The 18,006-nt window shown below is 33.4% G+C and overlaps 1 protein-coding gene across 4 annotated transcripts; it reads left to right on the forward strand.

The window, feature by feature from the left end:
- The first annotated feature begins 1,779 nt into the window (after positions 1-1,779).
- On the forward strand, positions 1,780-16,014 carry LOC135132321 (speckle-type POZ protein B-like). Of its 4 annotated transcripts, none has more exons than XM_064060382.1 (5): positions 1,780-2,008; positions 12,503-12,741; positions 14,401-14,637; positions 14,693-15,232; positions 15,526-16,014. In XM_064060382.1, exons 2-5 carry the CDS (start codon positions 12,504-12,506, stop codon positions 15,651-15,653), a joined length of 1,143 nt encoding a protein of 380 aa, XP_063916452.1. In that variant the 5' UTR covers positions 1,780-2,008; position 12,503; the 3' UTR covers positions 15,654-16,014. The 4 variants fall into 4 exon arrangements, with proteins under 4 accessions (XP_063916452.1, XP_063916449.1, XP_063916450.1 ...); XM_064060379.1 differs by lacking the exon at positions 1,780-2,008 and adding an exon at positions 9,511-9,574; XM_064060380.1 differs by lacking the exon at positions 1,780-2,008 and adding an exon at positions 9,999-10,093.
- The last annotated feature ends 1,992 nt before the right edge of the window (positions 16,015-18,006 follow it).

Here is an 18,006-nt window from a genome sequence, read left to right on the forward strand (position 1 = left end):
ACCCTTTATCTGTGTAATAAAAATCCGGATAGACGCCAGACAGACAGACAGACGGAAACTGGAGACCTATGGTTTCATATTGAAAGTAAAAAGATACTCTTATTTAATATATACATAATACATATATAGTTTTTATGCGCCCTGCGGTACAGTCTGACACTGAGTTGCTCAATGGACTCGACTGCTACACTATAAGTAAAAAATTAGTCAACGAATAGTCTTAAAAAAACATTTTTCGTTCATTTCCACAAAACTAGGAGCGTATGGTAAAAATACTTCTTGCCCAAATGTCTACGTATCTATTATACTTATAAAATTTGAAGAAACAATAGTTTTTGGTTTGGCATGTTTTTCAAAAGCACTGTTTGTGTGACTTACTAAATTATTAACTAAAATTTCGCAAAAAGAAACGTTCGTATTATTTTATATATTTTTAGTGGTTTTGGCAGATACTCAAATGTCCCAACTACCATAAATATGTGATTTTTCAGACGACTTTAAAAAGATCGCAGAAGATCTATTAAAGATTTTAAAATAAAAATCTCTTTTAAAGCAAAGAAACAAACAAGATATATGAAGCCGCTCAATTTTGTTTTTAAACACACACGTGGCGAACTGATGTCATTACATAAAAAGAATGTCGATAAATAATTTTACACACAAATATAAACTGTCAAATAGCGAAATTGATCTATTTCGGGATTCCGGAAGAAAACTATTTGGGACACCAAAAAGTTCCACGACTTAATACAATTAGAAATATGTAAAAAAGTCAAAATTGAACATTGCACCAAAAAATGCATAAAATAAATCGGAAAAACTCTATTTGACAGTATTTTAGTACAGAATTTTTAAAATTCGACTAACTAATGCATGACACGCATTTTGAGACACTTCTTCTGTCAGTAATTGTTCGTTTTAATTTAAGTTACCTAAAAAAAGAACAAACTCTATAGATTAGTGAATAGAAAAAATAAAGTAAAAACGAAGAATTTGAAAGTGTGAGAAAATCTCATAACAACAAAGTTTTATATGTGGCGACTATGTGCCAACCACATGCCACTTGACCCTATTGTCATTTTTATTTTTGAATCGAGAAGAGGAAAGGGAACAACAAAAGGTAATGGAAATATATTTAATAAAATATGAAATTCCAAGCTTGACCCATTTTATAGGAAACTTACAGTACCTCTACGAAAACAAACTATAGGTATAGTTTGCCAAAACCTCAGAGGAACGCAGTAGGTGTTCCTTATAAACTTAGTTTTTTTATATCGAAAAGGGTAACTGCTGGACCTCTGATTATCCAACAGCAGCCTTTGACTCCACTGCAAACATGTACAAAATCTCAATTTTTGCGTCTCTAATCTCCCGTTTTTATACCAAGTAAACAATAAATCTGTCATTCAGTTTGTTTCCGAAACCTCCTACCCAAATCAATCGTCATTTCTGGCGATTGGAAACGCCCTGTAAATATTTGATCACCAAGATAAAACGTGGGCACTCAACATCTCTATCGATTGCCGAATAATTCCACAATTAAACCCGTACGCAATAAAACCTTGGATTTATGGTGCCATTCGACACTTTTGCCGCCAAGGAAAGCGAAAACAAGAAAACAGCGCGTGTTTACAAGTTTTCCCACGGAAAACAAAACACACTATTCGTATGATAACGAGTCAATAATCCACCATATTTGCAGCGGACTTTGTTCCTCAAACCTGACGTAAAACGAGCAACATCGTAACGTCGCCTAGCTGTCTACTGCTTTGTTCCGGTCTCCACGCTTCCAAGGCTACACGTGGACGTAGGCCGGTGCGTGGCGTCCGTCCACATTTCGCCAAACGAATCAAGACGGCGCTGACTCCCAACAACTGAACAACACAACAACCGAAGTAACCGGACTGTTAGTTTTTTGCGTGACACCGTTGGAGTGAAACCAGAGTTCACTCGATCACTCGATATTTCTGTCCGATCGCATCTGCAAGAGACGCCGCTGGACTCTGTGGTAAGTCGCTTCACAATTTCGCTTTCACTTCTTGCGCCGTTTCACAATTTTCACCTTATTTTTTTTTAATTAGTATTGTTTTAGTTGCTAAGCTGATTCGATTTATTAGTTTAAATGTTTATTTGCCAAGACTTATACTTGTTTTCGTGTTTTATTTTCGTCGCAGTTTTAAGTTTTCCACATGAAGCTGGGGTCACTTTTACAGGCTGAATTATTTTATTCGCTTCATTTTGTGGTCTTCCTTCTAGAATAGAATAAGAGTCACTGAAGTTCGTTGTTGCAGAAATTGTCAAAAACAGCTTCAGCGGTTTTAAAAAACTGATCATTTTTGCCGCGAATGAGTAATTTTGCTCCAACTCCTTGACATTTTATTAAGAGCCTTGATGGTAATGTCGGTCAGCTTGGTAACAAATGAATCAATAAAAAGCCATAAGGACTTTACGAGTTCATAAATTATTTATGTCGATGAATTAAAATTAGAAAGTGCGATTCGTAAAAAGAGAAAATGAGAGTTGCCATTAAATTTAGTGGTGATGGTAAATGTAACTGTGTACATTCCACCTTTTATTTATTATTCGAATTATCTTATTTTGCGGGCCCCTTTTGATATTAGCAAAATAAATATGTCAAGATAATATGGTACTTTTAATTAGATGTAATAAAATATTTTCCGTTTTTACCTCAGTACCACAGTACTAAGTATTTTTCGATATTATCAAGTCCTTTTTCTGAGTGTATCTATTTTTGTACAAACGGCGATAAAATATTGGTCTATTTATCAAATGGCTTCTGGATATCAAAAGTAAGTATCTGGTGTGCCATTTGGCTAAATGCGCAGAATAGATACGAGTTTAACGCACTGTTAATTTTACGGAAATAAAAAGGTCAACTGTTTTTTAAATTTTGCAACATTATTTAAAAATTAATAATTAAAACAATATTAGCCTAGTTTCATAACAAACGCCAACGGTTTAGTCTGACTCTGTATATTTTTAAGATACTTTCAATTTCAGAATTGATTGAAAAGTACTTCAATAAAGTCACAATTGACAAAATATTTTAAAATACTCTAATGGTTTATTATTCAATCTAACAATCTAGCTCTGTTTTGAATTATATTTGAAATGTTTATTTTAATTTCAAGGCAGGTGTTTGTAGGCGCGTGTTTAAGACTGAGGTCTCAAGGTATTATTGATCGTTCAAACTTCTAATTATCCTACTGCAATGCATATAAATGGCACAATGTTAGTTCTGCAACTGATCATAATGTAGCTTAAATATACATATACATTGTTCTCAAATGCACTAAAAACAGGATCAATTCAATGGCAAAATTCAATATCACACTAATCATCTTAATAAAAATATATAAGTTATCCCATTTTACAAATTAATTTTTTTCGATATACATATATAAAAATAAAACGTAACGTTCTAAATTTATCTCAGGTACTTAAATATGTAATAGACAATAACAGATCGTATCTCTCTTCTGACACTCTTGACAAACCTAACAATGGAGAAGTACTTAATTAAAGGAATTAAGCGTTCTAGTTATAGATCGACGTCATGGGCAATCAACAAAAAATTCAAAGAATTTTTTTTAATTGAGTTGCACCTTTCAGTTGTTGTGTAGCTTTAAATTATGTACATATATGCGATTTTAATAAATATATGAATGAATCATGTGTTTTCTTCGCATTGACATTTCATCATTACCATATGGAAAACAATGAACACTTACAGACAATAACAACAAATCTCCAAAGTAAATTTTGTAAGTTATTTAAAAAAATGCAAAAATAACCGGCATGAATCCAAGAATTTACTGCCACCAGTCAACTAAATCACAATTAATTTTAATCGTTGATTGTAATTAAAAACCCTCTGGTTATTTACTAGGAAACTTGGTAACGAATCATCAGTTAAATTTAACTAAGGAGAAATGGAAAAACCAACCGTCAATAATTCATTTTTGTGCAGTTGTCTTTAATAGATCCTTTAGGGATAGTTATTGCTTGATTCCAGCAAAAACGATGTATTAAAAACAATTTAATCATAATATTTTATTTTCAGTTTTATCGTTCTTTACATGTTTTAAAAATGTGATAATTTCTCTTGAAATTAAATGTAGTATTATAAATGTTCACCCGTGCAACGAGTGATTATCAATAAATACCAGTATAAAAAAGATTAACCCAAACATAAAACGCCTTAAAAATTATTAGTTCACGGTCAATAAAATTTCGTTATTTGTAATACTTTAAAAAAATATCGTAGTTCTTGTTTTGAGCTTCTAGTAAGCTTCAAAGTTGTTTATTCGCAAGATGCTTTGCAATACCTTCATAAATAACAACGAAAACAACGAATAAAAATAGCGAAACTTTATAATAAACAAATATATTCCAGAATAAACAAATAATTTAAAAAAGTCAAAGTACATAGTTGTTTACATTACAAGTGAAGAAATATAGATTTTATCAATCAGTGGAAATTTTACTTTATGAGATTTTTAGCCGAGTGGGTAATTTCCGAGCATTTTAGATTTAATAATAATTATCGGATGATTTTTAAAATTTCTGCTCTAGTTACTCATGACGCTTAGGTCACTAGTAAAGCGTGTTGCATAACTTGAATTTGAAGGGCGTATTTTGGATTGCCTGAATATCCAGCGTCATTTCGAAAAAGTCAGGTCATTCCAAGTTGATACCACCAAGATTTTAAACTTCCTAAATTCTTTCAAGTTGGAGTGCTTACAAGATGTGGTAATTTTATCGGCATGGATAACGTATTTGCCCTCAGGACTGAAAGGTAGATCATTAATGTGTATTAAAAAAAGGTACAGGACACAAAATTGGCCCCTATGTTATCCCCCTGTTAAGATAGGTTGTCTCTCTTTTTTGACAAAGAATGGAATTTTAGAAACATGAAGTAAGCCAGGAATGTAATGTGTAATGTGTAATTTTTCTATGCCAAAAAATCTATTTTTATTTGATTTTTTTTTATTGTTCAATTTGTTCGTTTTTCAATTTTTATATTTAATTTTTTTTTAGTTTATGATTTTTAATCGCGGGTATGTATTAATTTCGTGTTGACTGACGATTTTTTAATAGTACCCATTTTCGAATTTTTAAAAATTATACAATTTTTTTGGTTTTACGATTTCTCAGTTCTTCGATTTTTATTTTGCAATTTTTTAATTGTACAATGTTTTGAGATGCAAGTTTTTAGAGTTGTCAATAATACATTTTTCAAAATTTTGATTCATCAACATTTGATTTTTTCAATTTTTTAATTTACAATTTTCCGATTTTACAAATAGCTCGATTTGTCAATTTTTGGATCGTTTATTCAGTTTTTGGATTTTCCCGTTTCTCGAATTTTAATACATAAAGTCGCGATCTTTTCTATAGAACCACTCCCTAGTGTAAATTTTCAAAATTTGTTTGGTGTAAGTGGCCTTGACGGGTTTCTGGGGGAAAACATATGTGTCAAAAATTTGACAGGTTAGATGGCCATATTGTCAATGTAGATATTTTATTTTAATAAATAGATGAACAGAACATACAGTCTGCACGGGATACAGTGCGGCATAGCTGAGGGCAACCGAAGCATTCGTGTTGTGCTAGTTTCGATTGCCATATCAACTACCGCTACCAACCGCGTTCGGCGTAAAGTTCTAGATGACAGGGCTACCAACTTGACTTTTTATCGAGTGGTTCCGTAGAAATGACCGCTACTGTAGTTCGATTTTTTTGTTTCTTCAATTTTTCAATTTTACAGGTTTTCGATTTTAGATTTTCTAGTTTTCAATCCTTGGTTTTTCAAATCTTACAATTTTTTGTTTTGATTTTGTAATTTTTCCGTCTCCCAGATTTTTGATTTGCAATTTTTCGATATTTCAATTTCGCACTTGCTTAATTTTTCAACTTGTAGCTATTTTGATTTTTCCTTATTTCAATCAATCGAGATTTCAATTTTTAAAGCATCTTTATTATTTTTCAAGTTCTCGATGTTGTAATGTTTCATTTTTCCTGATTCTAATTTTTAATTTAAACATTTCAAAGAGAACGAATTTATTAAAACTGAAATTTTCACGATTTTACAGTTTTTGGATTTTTCGATTTTTAAATTTAATTTTTTATTGACTATTAATTTTTAATTGCTTTCACTGCGTTTATTTATATTGTGTGAGTATTTTTTAATACACCCATTTTTGAGTTTTCCGATTTTGCAATTTCTCGATTTTCCGATTTTGGTTAAATTTTACAATTTTTCGAATTTGTTTTAAGTTTTTCAAGGTTCCTATTTATGAACTGTTGAATTTTTTAGTTTCTCAATTTTATAGTTACTTAGATTTTTAACTTTTTCGATTTAGAATTATTCAATTTTACAGTTTTTAGATTTTACAATTTTTCGATTTTCGATCCTGCAAATTTTCGTTCCTTCAGTTTTCCAATCTGCAATTTTCCGTTTCTTGGATTTTTCGATTTTTTAAGTTCACGGTTTTTCAATTTTCGTTCCTTCGATTTTTCAGTTTCTAGATATTTTAATTTTGCTCTTCAAATTTTAACTTTTAAATAATCAAGTCCTCGTGTTTGTATTTTTTAATTTTGGACAAAAAGAGCAAGTTTATTCAAACTGAAATTTTGAAAAACTGTGAAGCAGAAATGTTTTTCATGTTGCTCTCGTATTTTCGATGCGTCTCTTCGAAAAATGGAAACATCCAAAATAAAAAATCAAAAAATTGGAAAAACTGAAAAGACGAAAAAATAAAATATGGAAAAATTGAGAAACCTTAAAATAATAACAGAAAGAATCAATCTGAAAGGTAAAACAACGAAATATTGAAAAATCTAAGAATTCTAAAGTGCAAAATCTAAAAATTAAAAAATTTAAACTGGAAACCCAAAAATCGAAAAACAGAAAATTCGAAAAATTCCAAAAGCAAAATTTTAAATTTGAAATTTCAAAAAAATTGCAACACGAGAAATTAAAGAAACGAAAAATTCAAAAATAGAAAAAAATATCTCAAAGGTGAAGTAACGAAAAACTAAAAAATCGAAAAATCAAACTGGAAACTGAAAAAATTGCAAATCAAAATATCGGTGAACGGAAAAATTAAAAATCGAGCAACGAAAAATTCGAAACACTGAAAAAACGAAGAGTAAAAATCCGAAAGCTGAAAACGCAAAAAATGGATTTTTGGAAAAATTCGAAGAGTTGCATTACGAACAGCCTACATATTAAACGACATCAGTTTTACATACACTGCAGAGGCAAGATTCGAGTCTATCTCTGTATGGTGTGTTGAAGGGCACTGTTTAATTATGGGGACACCGAATATCCATCCACCTTCTAAGATGAGAGTAACAATAATTTTTCACATTTATTTTTAGAATATTAGAAAAAAATTGTCTACAAATATATCGGTGAAAAATTTGATGGCCGCTACAGTACTCTCACATTTTCCACACCCACATCGTGGTTCTGTAAATAACTTATTAATTTCGAAATTCTGCGTTCTGTAAAATTGAGTTTTTCGAAGATTCATTTGGAAATGTTGCATGTTTGCGGTGAAATAATTTTACAACAAAGTGGTTATATCACAGAGTCCTTGAATAAAGCTGCAGCTGTAATTTTTAAATTTATAACACGAAAAAAAACAGATCAGTTGCTATTTTAATCGCACATCCATTAGCACGCAATTAATGAAAGTCTTTAATCATCCTCGACATTGAGTGTTGATTCAGAGACCAAAGACTAATAAATTAACCCTATTTTTCATTTCGGATTTCATCATACAACCAAATTTTATTTGTCAGTATCACACAAATCCGATAATCCAACAAATCCTTCGTTTAACACCGAGAATTAGAGAGCGTAATATGAAAAAATAGCAACATGGAAATGCGTTTCCTTCTTTGATAATGATATGGACATTGTATGTACTCGTGTATAGAATGAACAATATTATAATGAAGAAGAAAATCGCACACTGTATACCAACTATGTTATCTAGTTTTCTTGACAGAAATAGAAATCCTATAAGTTTTTAAAACGTGCCACACTTTAAATCCCGTGCAAATAAACAAGAAAATCGCTAATCCACACGAACTTTGATCGTGCATCTCATCAAGCAATTTTCCAATGAGCAAACATTTACACTTCGGGAAAACGACAATTCTTCTAATCATCCCGATCCGAATTTTCCAGTTAAAGCCGGTTTTAGCTCTTCCTAATTTCGCTCTTCGTGTGTGTCAGCATAAACACATTTAGCAAATTTACAAAGTCCGCCTTAAGCTTGCATTAATCATTTGGGAATTAAGCACATACACGTGCCACATTTTCCCATGCCAGAATGGGCGTCCTAACAAAACACTGCATCAAACAAACTAATTAACTTTGATCAAAAAACTGTTTTATATGATTTCGCGATTTCGTAAGGTCGTGCGAAGCGAAATGCTGCAGCATTACCATAATAATAATTGTTTAATTTAAATAAATTGCCGCCACACGTGCATTCGCTGCGGTTGGTTAATTGACCACTCCGTTACACCAAGGCTCCTAAAATTTAAATTCAATGCAAAAAGCAACTGCGGTCGGTGTAAATACTTCCGGTGCGTAAACAAATCAATAAAAATTCAATTGAACACAGCGAGAATTTTAAATTAAGTAGAGTACGCTAGAGGCCCGATGAGGAATTGTCGTCGACTAGATTGAAGGAAGTTTTCACCGGATTAATCAAAAGTGAATGACTTGTCATATGAAACAAGTTAACCTTCTATCTGCGACTTTTGCATAGGTGTGCTGCTCTTGGCAACAAAATTTGCAAATTAATTTTTCGGCTTGAGGTCTCGATGGAGGGCACAGCACAGTTTCGAAAACGGCACAACATTAAGCACCGTTGCCCAAACTTTGACAAGCCTATAACTTTTCAATGTCCTACTATCTGAATCAATCAACTTCACTAGCTTCAAGTAGGTGTGGATATTTTTACACTTTCTCGTCTCATGTTGCAATTTACACAGTACTGCGTGATTATTTTTAACCTATTCATCCGTCTAGAGAACCCGATAAGACAAAGGATTAATAAAACTCTATAAATAACCATTTCCTTTTAAAATCCAGCGATCAATCAACAATTTGATGTGTATCTAATTACATCGCTGATGAGAGCACTATGAAGAAACTAATCACCTTAAATCACTCAAGACGAGGACAAGTTGAGGACTTCGGTCTACCTGAAACAGTTATCCTTTCAATTCGCAACATTACATAATCCCGAAAATCAGGTTTCGTTAGACATCCTCAAGGTAAAAGCAGACTTCCGTTCAACTTCTATAAAACTATCAGTTCTATTTTCTCAACGCTAGGCATAAAAAATTTAAATTGGTGGAATGTTTATCAAAAGCGCTTAAAATAATTTCCTCAACTGGAGCACTCTGTCATAATTCAAAACAGTTTAAGTTAGTTGCGCGCCCAAAGCAGATCGATCTAGTAAAGTAATAGAGCAAAATATTGTGGAATTACAATGTCAGTAGAGGACACGCAGTGTCAGAAACCGTGAGTACCGAAGGCCAGTTTTAAATTTCGTTCTTTAGATTCTGTACATGAGTGTGAAAATACATGTCTGCTATAGTTAAACAAGCGTCAAGTATTTAAAACCAATGAAATCGGTCAATATTTGATCCGAGTTTAGCTGGTTGTGAATGATCTAATCACAATATAATATTGCTAATCGCACGCGTAACAAAATCATTAAACCTGCTAAAATAATCTCACAAATATTTACCTTTAGAAACCGATCTTTCGCTTGTATTTTTCCGTTTATTAGAAAATGGTATCAAAGCCAGGCCGTCTGATATTCGATCGTGAACAATCTGATTAATCGCTTATCTCACGCGTGTAACAATTTATTTTTTAAGACATTGTTTTCCGTTTGGTTTAAAGCAGATGATAATGATCTAGACAATCATCGCAGATATAACCCACTCCAACGAGACGTTTGAGGTCAGTTTGGAGTGTGTGGTTTCAGAAGGTGGAAGAATATACGGTTAGCCAAGTCAAGATGAAGTGGGACATGTAAATATTTTTTCTTTAATTTTTACTATTATTATTTATTAATTATCGTTAATCGATTATAAATATTTATCAATCCGGAACAGTTTTGTGTAATTTATTGCATATTGTGTAGACTTCGTACACATGTAGCGCAAGGTTCAGTGACATAGTTTATGAGCTCCGTTTATGGCAAAGTTAAGCAAAAACTTCGAGTGATTATCCCGATTTCGCGGTTTTTGACACTTTTTGTTTATGATATTCGCACGTTTAGTTGTAAATTTTTATGTTCCGAGATCATGTGTTACAAAGTATGGGGGTAACAGTAAAACTGAATCATCAAATTCATTGCAAATCGGGCATTAAACTGTGAGGTCGATGTACACGACGATATATAATTGAAAAGTGAATATTTAAAGCATCGTAAGTGTAAGTGTACTTATACTAAGTCATACATCAAACCTTTCAATATTCGTTAAAAATACTCTATTCAGATAAATTTTTATGGTTTGTTTTTTCAAAATTCATTGAATGGATTATCGTTGATATCTTTCACTTGAAGTAAGCTACAAATCAATCAATCATTTGCGTCACCACTTATTTGTTTGTTTGTTTCTACAACAGAAAATGTTCACGCAAATTTTGACCAGTAACTGCAAAATTGTTAACTTAACTGAGTACTGATTTAGAAGAAAAAATATCTAATGTTTATTCAAGCCCTAAAAATTACAACAATAAATACTGTATTAGCTTTATCAGGGCGACTACATTTTGAAATTTAGTTCAGGGCTGTAATTTTAACAATTTAAACAAAAGACTCTTTATTCTTTCAATTGTCACTTCATTCATCCAAAATTAGTAGGTCAGAGTGGAAATCGTGGTTTTTCCACATGTCAACGACAACATTATCATTAAGCTCCACAGAGATCACTGTCAAATTTTATTGACTTACAAAAGCCAAATTGATCATGTTTTTAAGATAAAACAAAATCCAACCACGTAACAAAGCTACAAGTACATCTTCTGGTTATAGATAGTATTGTCTGTCTTTTCAACTGTTGACACTGTATAAGTTTTCCAAACATAATAACTTTTCAAATCAAACAAAAGAAGCATTGGTACTTCACAAACAGGTCACTCGTGTATTTATATTTCGTTTTAAGTGGGATTCCCTCTGTTTGATTGTCTTACGAAAATTTCACGATAGACAATGGAAACTCGTCTTTGGACATTTTAAGCCATTGCAAGAATTTTGCGAAAGCTTTAAAGTACTTTAGAGCAAATGCAAGTCACGCGTTGTTAAAATTTAGCAAGGTTCCGCTCTAATTAACCGCTTCAAGGTACGCATCCACGACGTCACTAATCTGGTCAGTGTCAAACTCACCTCACTCTAAAAGTGCTCGGAAACTCCACCGAGAATCGTAGAGTAAAGTTCAACTCCGATTTTATTTGGAACTCTATTTATACAAAGAATCCAAAGGTTAAGTTTAACCTATATCACAAATTAAACAGGTGATTTAAATCGTTTTACATAACGCGTCTATCTTGTATAAACTTTCATTGAGTTACAAAAAACTCCAACCGACTTTGTACACCACTCGACTCCTATTTTTAACGCTTATCACAAAAACATACTTAAAAAGAATCTGAAAATAGTCGCATTAAGTACTGATTTATCAAATATCCTCATAATCCATTGTTTTTCGCGATCACGCCATTGTTTCCCGTCGTCAGGCAGAAATTTCATCACACAGATCAACAAACTCACAAAATGCATCCGTTTCCTGATTTTTGTCCAACAATTCCACGAATTGCTAAAAACGGAACGGTGCTTTCATCCAAGTTCCGGTAACCCGTCAGTAGTCATTTTTCCCGAAATACAAGTACCTTGTTAGTGGGTTTGAGCGTGTTCGGCTTTTAATTAAGCCGCTAAGTGCTGTTTGCTAAGCAAATACATCATATTATGTAAATGCAGAACTTCATTGTTACGACTGCGGTTTCAATTGGCGATAATATCATATCGCGAAATTCACGCACGTCCAGAGTGACTGAGATAGGTCGAGTTGCACTTTCAGTACCAACAATCGACCGAAAAACAACAGTCGACTTTCCAAAGTGCGTAACCACTTTGTCAATAATAAAATTCCAATTAACAGAATTATCACCAAACGTCAAAGATAAACTCGCGAAATTTCTGGTTTAATTTTAGCACAACTATAAAATTTACATGAATTACCAAACTCCTAGCCAGAAATAGCACCCACAAATAAGCATGTCAACAAAGTTTCGGACTTTTATATAAACGCTGGCAATTTTTTTCGGTTAGTTATATTTGCGGCGTTGCCACGAACGGCGGCGCGATGGTGAAGCTAACGTTAGTATAAATTTCGCAAGCGTCGAGCGAAACCTAACAGAATCTATCCATTGTTACAGAATGAAAATGCCTACCAAACCGAAAACCGCCCACAAGGAACCCATCGAGCTCGAGGTGGGTACGGTATCCGAAGAGATCGAGGTACCGGTCGCGTCGGAAGTCGTCTTCAGGAAGAACTGGAGGATCAAGCGCTTCCACAAGACCATCGCCAAGAGAGACTTCGTGGATAGTCCTGTTTTCAGATGTTCGGTTAACGGGATGACCACGTTCTGGAACATCTCGGTCAGATTCTGGAAAGGTGAGTGCCTGACACGTGCTTGAATTTATGCCAGTTGTCGGATCTGCGGTTTATTGGTTTTGGCGCAAATTTGCGATTTTGTGATCGGATTCCGCTGTCGAGGTGATCACTGCTGTAAAACGTGAAAAAGCCGGCTGGAAAACACGAGACGAGTTTCAAAACGCATCAATTCTAAATATAACGTACACGACGGAAATGACTTCTGTCGTAGTATCAATACTTGACTTTAAGGGTATTAGTGCCTTAAATTTATTTGAATTCCATAATGACACTTGCTGTAATTAAGCTTTTCGGAGTATTTAACGATTTAATTGGGATTCACAATACTTAAAAGTAAGGCTCGTTCGAGCTTATCAGAAACGTAAGTAGTAAAAGCTATTTATAAAACTGACACAACCGATACAAATATTGAGTGAGGAGACTAAATGTCACGCAAAATGTTGCTGTTCGTACTAAAGTATGGAAGTATTAATAATGAAAGGGATGTAAAGTAGGACAACTAAAATTACGTCTGGATTCTATTTTTATTTAATATGTTTCAAAGTCAAAGCCGCCATTTTCACTAGTGCTTGTGGGCCTCTCATACTATATTTAGTTCGTAAATTTATACAAAGTAGTAAATGCAGTTGGTCGTTAATTTAAAATTTTTAAGCGAATAACTTTTTTAATTTATAAATTGGGACTGTATACTATATGTAACTTTTAGTTCCCGAACGTAGGCTAAGGCGACTTTTTCATTTTTGATTTCTCAGTGTTCCAATGTTTCAATTCTTCGAGTTATCAATTTTTCAATTATTGACGTTTTTGAATCCTTCAATTTTTCGATTTTTCAGGTTTTTGATTTTTCAATGTTTAGATTTTTCTATGTTTGAGTTTTGGGATTTTTCAATTTTTCTTCCATCCAATTTTTAGAGTTTTCGATGTCTCGAGTTTCAACTGTTACGATTTTTCAATTTTTCGGTTTTTAAATTTTAGATTTTTTGATGTTTCCAATTTGGATTTTTCAGTTTTTCGACGTTTCGAAATTTTGGTTTTTCGATCTTTCGATTTTTCAATTTTTCGACAGTTTAATTTTTCTGTTTCTTAAATTTTAGATTTCTAGATTTCTCAATTTTTTGAATTTGAGTTTTCTGATTTTTGAATTTTTCGACTTCTTAAATTTTACGGTTTTCGATTTTAAAAATTTTTCAACTATTCAATTTTTAGATTTTCAAAGTTTTTGATTTCCCAATTTTTCAATATTTTGATATTCCAGTTGCTTGATTATTCTGCTTTCCGGATATTAAAACTTTTGATTTCTTAATTTTTCGATTTATTGATATTCCGATAAGTAATAAGAAATTCTGTCAGTTAACAATATTTTTTTGCAAATCCGTAAATATTTATCGGTAACATTTCTAATACATAGAGAATAATAATCCATGAATACGTTCTAAAAAAAAATTCGATTGGTAATTTTACGACCGAAAAGATATCTATCTAATACAAGCCCCAGAGCTTCAGCTCGAGAGTTTTTATCTTTTAAGCTTTTAAAATCGCCCACGTTAAATTTTCAAAACATTTGCCACTGCTAAAACCACGCAGATAGTACGGTATTCGCAGAGCATATTTCAGCGCCCGCTTGATTATTTGCCTATAATCGTTGTATCTCCATTCCAGGCCCCAATGGCAAGAAAATCACCAACCCCTTGGTGGTATGTTTAAATTTAACCGGATGCGAGACCGAGGAAACCGGCCAAGCAAGAGTAAGATTCCAATTTGGGGTATGGGACGCGAGCATCAAACACTGGGAATGCTGCCCCATCTCCAGCGTGGTCCTAAATCTCCAAAACAGCCAAGAATTGCTCTCTGTAGGTTATAAAAGCTTAGGAATTCTAGACAGGCATTTAGATAGCTGTAAGTGAAACGCCCCCAATCCCGCGCAACGATTTTTTAATTTGCCAAATTCCAGCCAAAGACGTCAGTATTATGCTGAAATTGCAAATAATCCAGAGCGACGAGGAGGTCCATAGTTTATCCCAGGACATGGCCAGGCTGCTCTCGAAGGCCGACGACAAAGACACGGTCGTCGAATGCGCCTCCAAGGAAGGGGAATCCCCCATCAAGGTTCACAGCTGGATCGTGCGAACTCGAAGCGGGAAGCTCGCGGCGAAACTGCAAAAGTGCGAAGACGATAAGCTGCCGAACATCAAGTACAAACTAGATCTGTCAGATTTCCAACACTGTTTAATAACGGAACTCGTGCGATATATTTACACAGACAAAGTTGATAACGCCGACACCCATGCAAACAAGCTGTTGCCTCTGTCAACAAGATACCAACTGCCAGGATTAACTGCACTATGCGAAAGGACGCTCCTTGAAAGTCTCACGCCGAGCAACGTTGCCAACATACTCCTTTTGGCCGACCAGTGCCGCTGCGAGAACCTGAGAAAGGCAGCGTTGCATTACTGCGAAAATTCCGAGGAGATCAAAGAGAGCGTCCACATAGGTATGAACAATAACTTTGCACTATGAGCAAGTACCTTGTAACATAGTCGAGTTTTTCATATCCCGAGATTGCTACAACGCACTTGCTAACCAAACGTTTTTCGTACAGTCGCCTTTACAAAAAAAAGATATATAATATACATAAACACTGTTTTTTTTTGTTTTCTGTGGAAAGCAGCCACAGTTTTGTATATTCAGCTTAAAGGTTGTGCCAACAATCACAATTGTTACACCACGATTGTGCGAGAAAGAAATTTACGGTTTGATAGTTTAAACTGATGGGATTTTGTTTAGGCAAAACTTTGGCGTGGAGAGTAATGGAGATGGTCAACCCTGATCTATTTCTGGAGGCGTGCGAAAGTTTCGGGAGTTCGTCGAGCAATTTGGACAGCCCTGGGACGCCGGGGTCTTGGAGTGATTAAACTCGTCTCAGTTTAGTTAATTTATTTATTGCTCATTTAAGTACAAATACTTTTTTGAATTTTTTCGAAAGATCTGTGTTATTTATTATTATTAACTATTTGTCGTCGTTATTAGGGCTCCGTTATTTGTAAATCATGTGATGTATATATTCGTAACGCTACTCTTAATTTGTTACAAGATTTATGGCTGTATTACGAACTTATCTGTATACTTTTATATAATTTTTATATTGCTTTAATGATGTCAAGATGTTATATTAACAGTCTTATTTATAATGTTATGTAAAGCTTTCTTCTAAGAATCATATAATTGATTGAAAATGTTGTATAAGATGATATTAAATTATTTCTTTTCAAAACCGGTCATTGTTTAAATTAACAATCCAATCATTCAGAGACACTACGGAGCACAAGTGAATTATAATTAAATGCTGTTTTCGCGAAGTTTATTATTACCGCTTCAGTCGTTCTCACAACTCCTAATTAAAATGGACATAATTGTATATTTGCTAAATTAACTTGAAATTCAATCTCGACTAGCAACATCTGCGTTCTGTTTCTAAAGGAACACATGACTACAATTAGGGAGATATTACGACATAATGAGCTTAAAATATTATTATTTAATTCGTAACATTCGAAACAATTACTCCCATTTAAGTACAAGAATAAATAATAAATAATTAATAAAGGACACTCACCTTGAACTAAGCCGAACAGCCTTTACTCACGTCCATGGTACCTACTATAGAAAAAGTAATTAGATTTTTCGAAAAATGCAACTTTAAAAAATATGTAAAAAAATTAACTAGATGACTTTCATAGAATGAAGTGGAATTCACATATTTTTTTAACATGTTGGTCAAAGTGATCATTTATTTTTATACAAAAAAATTTAGTGAAAATCTGTAATATCACGTACTCAAGTTATAGATCAACACATTTTTGGACGGTCTATGCAACCAGTAATTCATACCGATAACTTTTAAAGCCATATTTTAAATAATGGACAATATAATTGTTAGTTTCAAAGTTTATATTAACACCCAAGGGTATTTTTTTAAATTGTAATTTTTAGTAGTATCGTGCTAGATAAATTTTTCCTAGTTTCAGCAGGCCCCAATGTACAATTCCTAGTTCGCATCATTGACAAGAACCTCTTTTGTAAATTTATGTACATCGGGACGTCCAAAAATTGTATTTGCAACTTGTAGATCATTTATTATGCAAAAGTCTATTATTCTCTGACCGTTAGTTCGTTAGTATTTAATTCACTCTCTCCGCATCTTCCTACGCACTTTCCAGATGTTACTTCGTTATTTCCAACGCGTCCATTCAGATCCCTCCCAGAATTAATATACCTTGTTTTTGTTCTACTTGTTATACAATTGACCAAAATCGTGTTTAACTCTCTTGCAGACTGTTTCATTAAATCCGTACGCTACAGTATGGTCCAATTGCTTGCTATCTAATTTACATTGGATATAATAGAATAAAATAAAAATAATAGAATAAAATACTTACTTACGCGATTTTTGCTGATTTGTACCTTCGCTTTATATCAAGCAAACATTAATTAATTAATATTGAAAAGCTTATGCGAGAAAAATGGACAGAAATACAGTGGGTTAAGGATAAGGAAAGAAAAGTACTGAAAAGTAAAACGTAAATAGAGGAAAAATGGAAATCATTCTTTTGGGAGCTCCTATTAAAAGGTATAGAAAAGAACGAATTGAAAACAGGACAACCGATAGCTAGTCTACAAAGGAAAGAACAAAATAAATAAAGAAGAAATCTCAGAAGAAGAATTTAATGAAGCATTGAAAAGCCTAAACAAATGGGGAGGCAGCAAAAACTAATGAGATACTGTGGTGACCGAATTTGAATTAAAATTAAAAAAAAATCAATCACGAAAATCGTTAAACATAGGCAACCATGTGCACGTTAAGTTCTTTTCTCGTGGTTGGTAGCTCTCCTGGGGGATTTTCTGTTGAAAGGGTTGGTAGAAAGTTGATGTGGTGGCTATAGAGGCGAGAGGCGTCACTTTTGGTTTGTTATTGTGAATGAAAACCACGCGGTGAGTTAGCTAGGTTAAGTTTAGTTGGTTTGGTAGTTAATACAAAAGGAAGACCCTCTGTTTAACAAAAATTGATTGTAACAACGATGATGCCACAGTTTTCCCCAACTCGCGTAGCTAATTCTTGTAACTTTTCAAGCGGAAATAGCCGAATTTTCGACCGACGCTAACACATATGTAAATTTGTTTTATTGTTTGTAAATTCACAGTTCATGTTAGGAGTTTAATCGTTAACTAGTTCTAACACAATTTAACAATCAGGAATTTGTTTCATGA

Source organism: Zophobas morio, unplaced genomic scaffold, assembly GCF_036711695.1.
Source record: "Zophobas morio isolate AGI-343-1 ecotype UQ-CSIRO unplaced genomic scaffold, CSIRO_AGI_Zmor_V1 ptg000021l, whole genome shotgun sequence".
NCBI lineage: Eukaryota > Metazoa > Arthropoda > Insecta > Coleoptera > Tenebrionidae > Zophobas > Zophobas morio.

Coding starts and splice junctions, on each gene's coding strand:
- LOC135132321 (XM_064060379.1), top strand. CDS start 9,543: ATGTCAGTAGAGGACACGCAGTGTCAGAAACC. Junction 9,575..12,502: donor GACACGCAGTGTCAGAAACC/GTGAGTACCGAA, acceptor CCATTGTTACAG/AATGAAAATGCCTACCAAAC. Junction 14,638..14,692: donor AGACAGGCATTTAGATAGCT/GTAAGTGAAACG, acceptor GCCAAATTCCAG/CCAAAGACGTCAGTATTATG.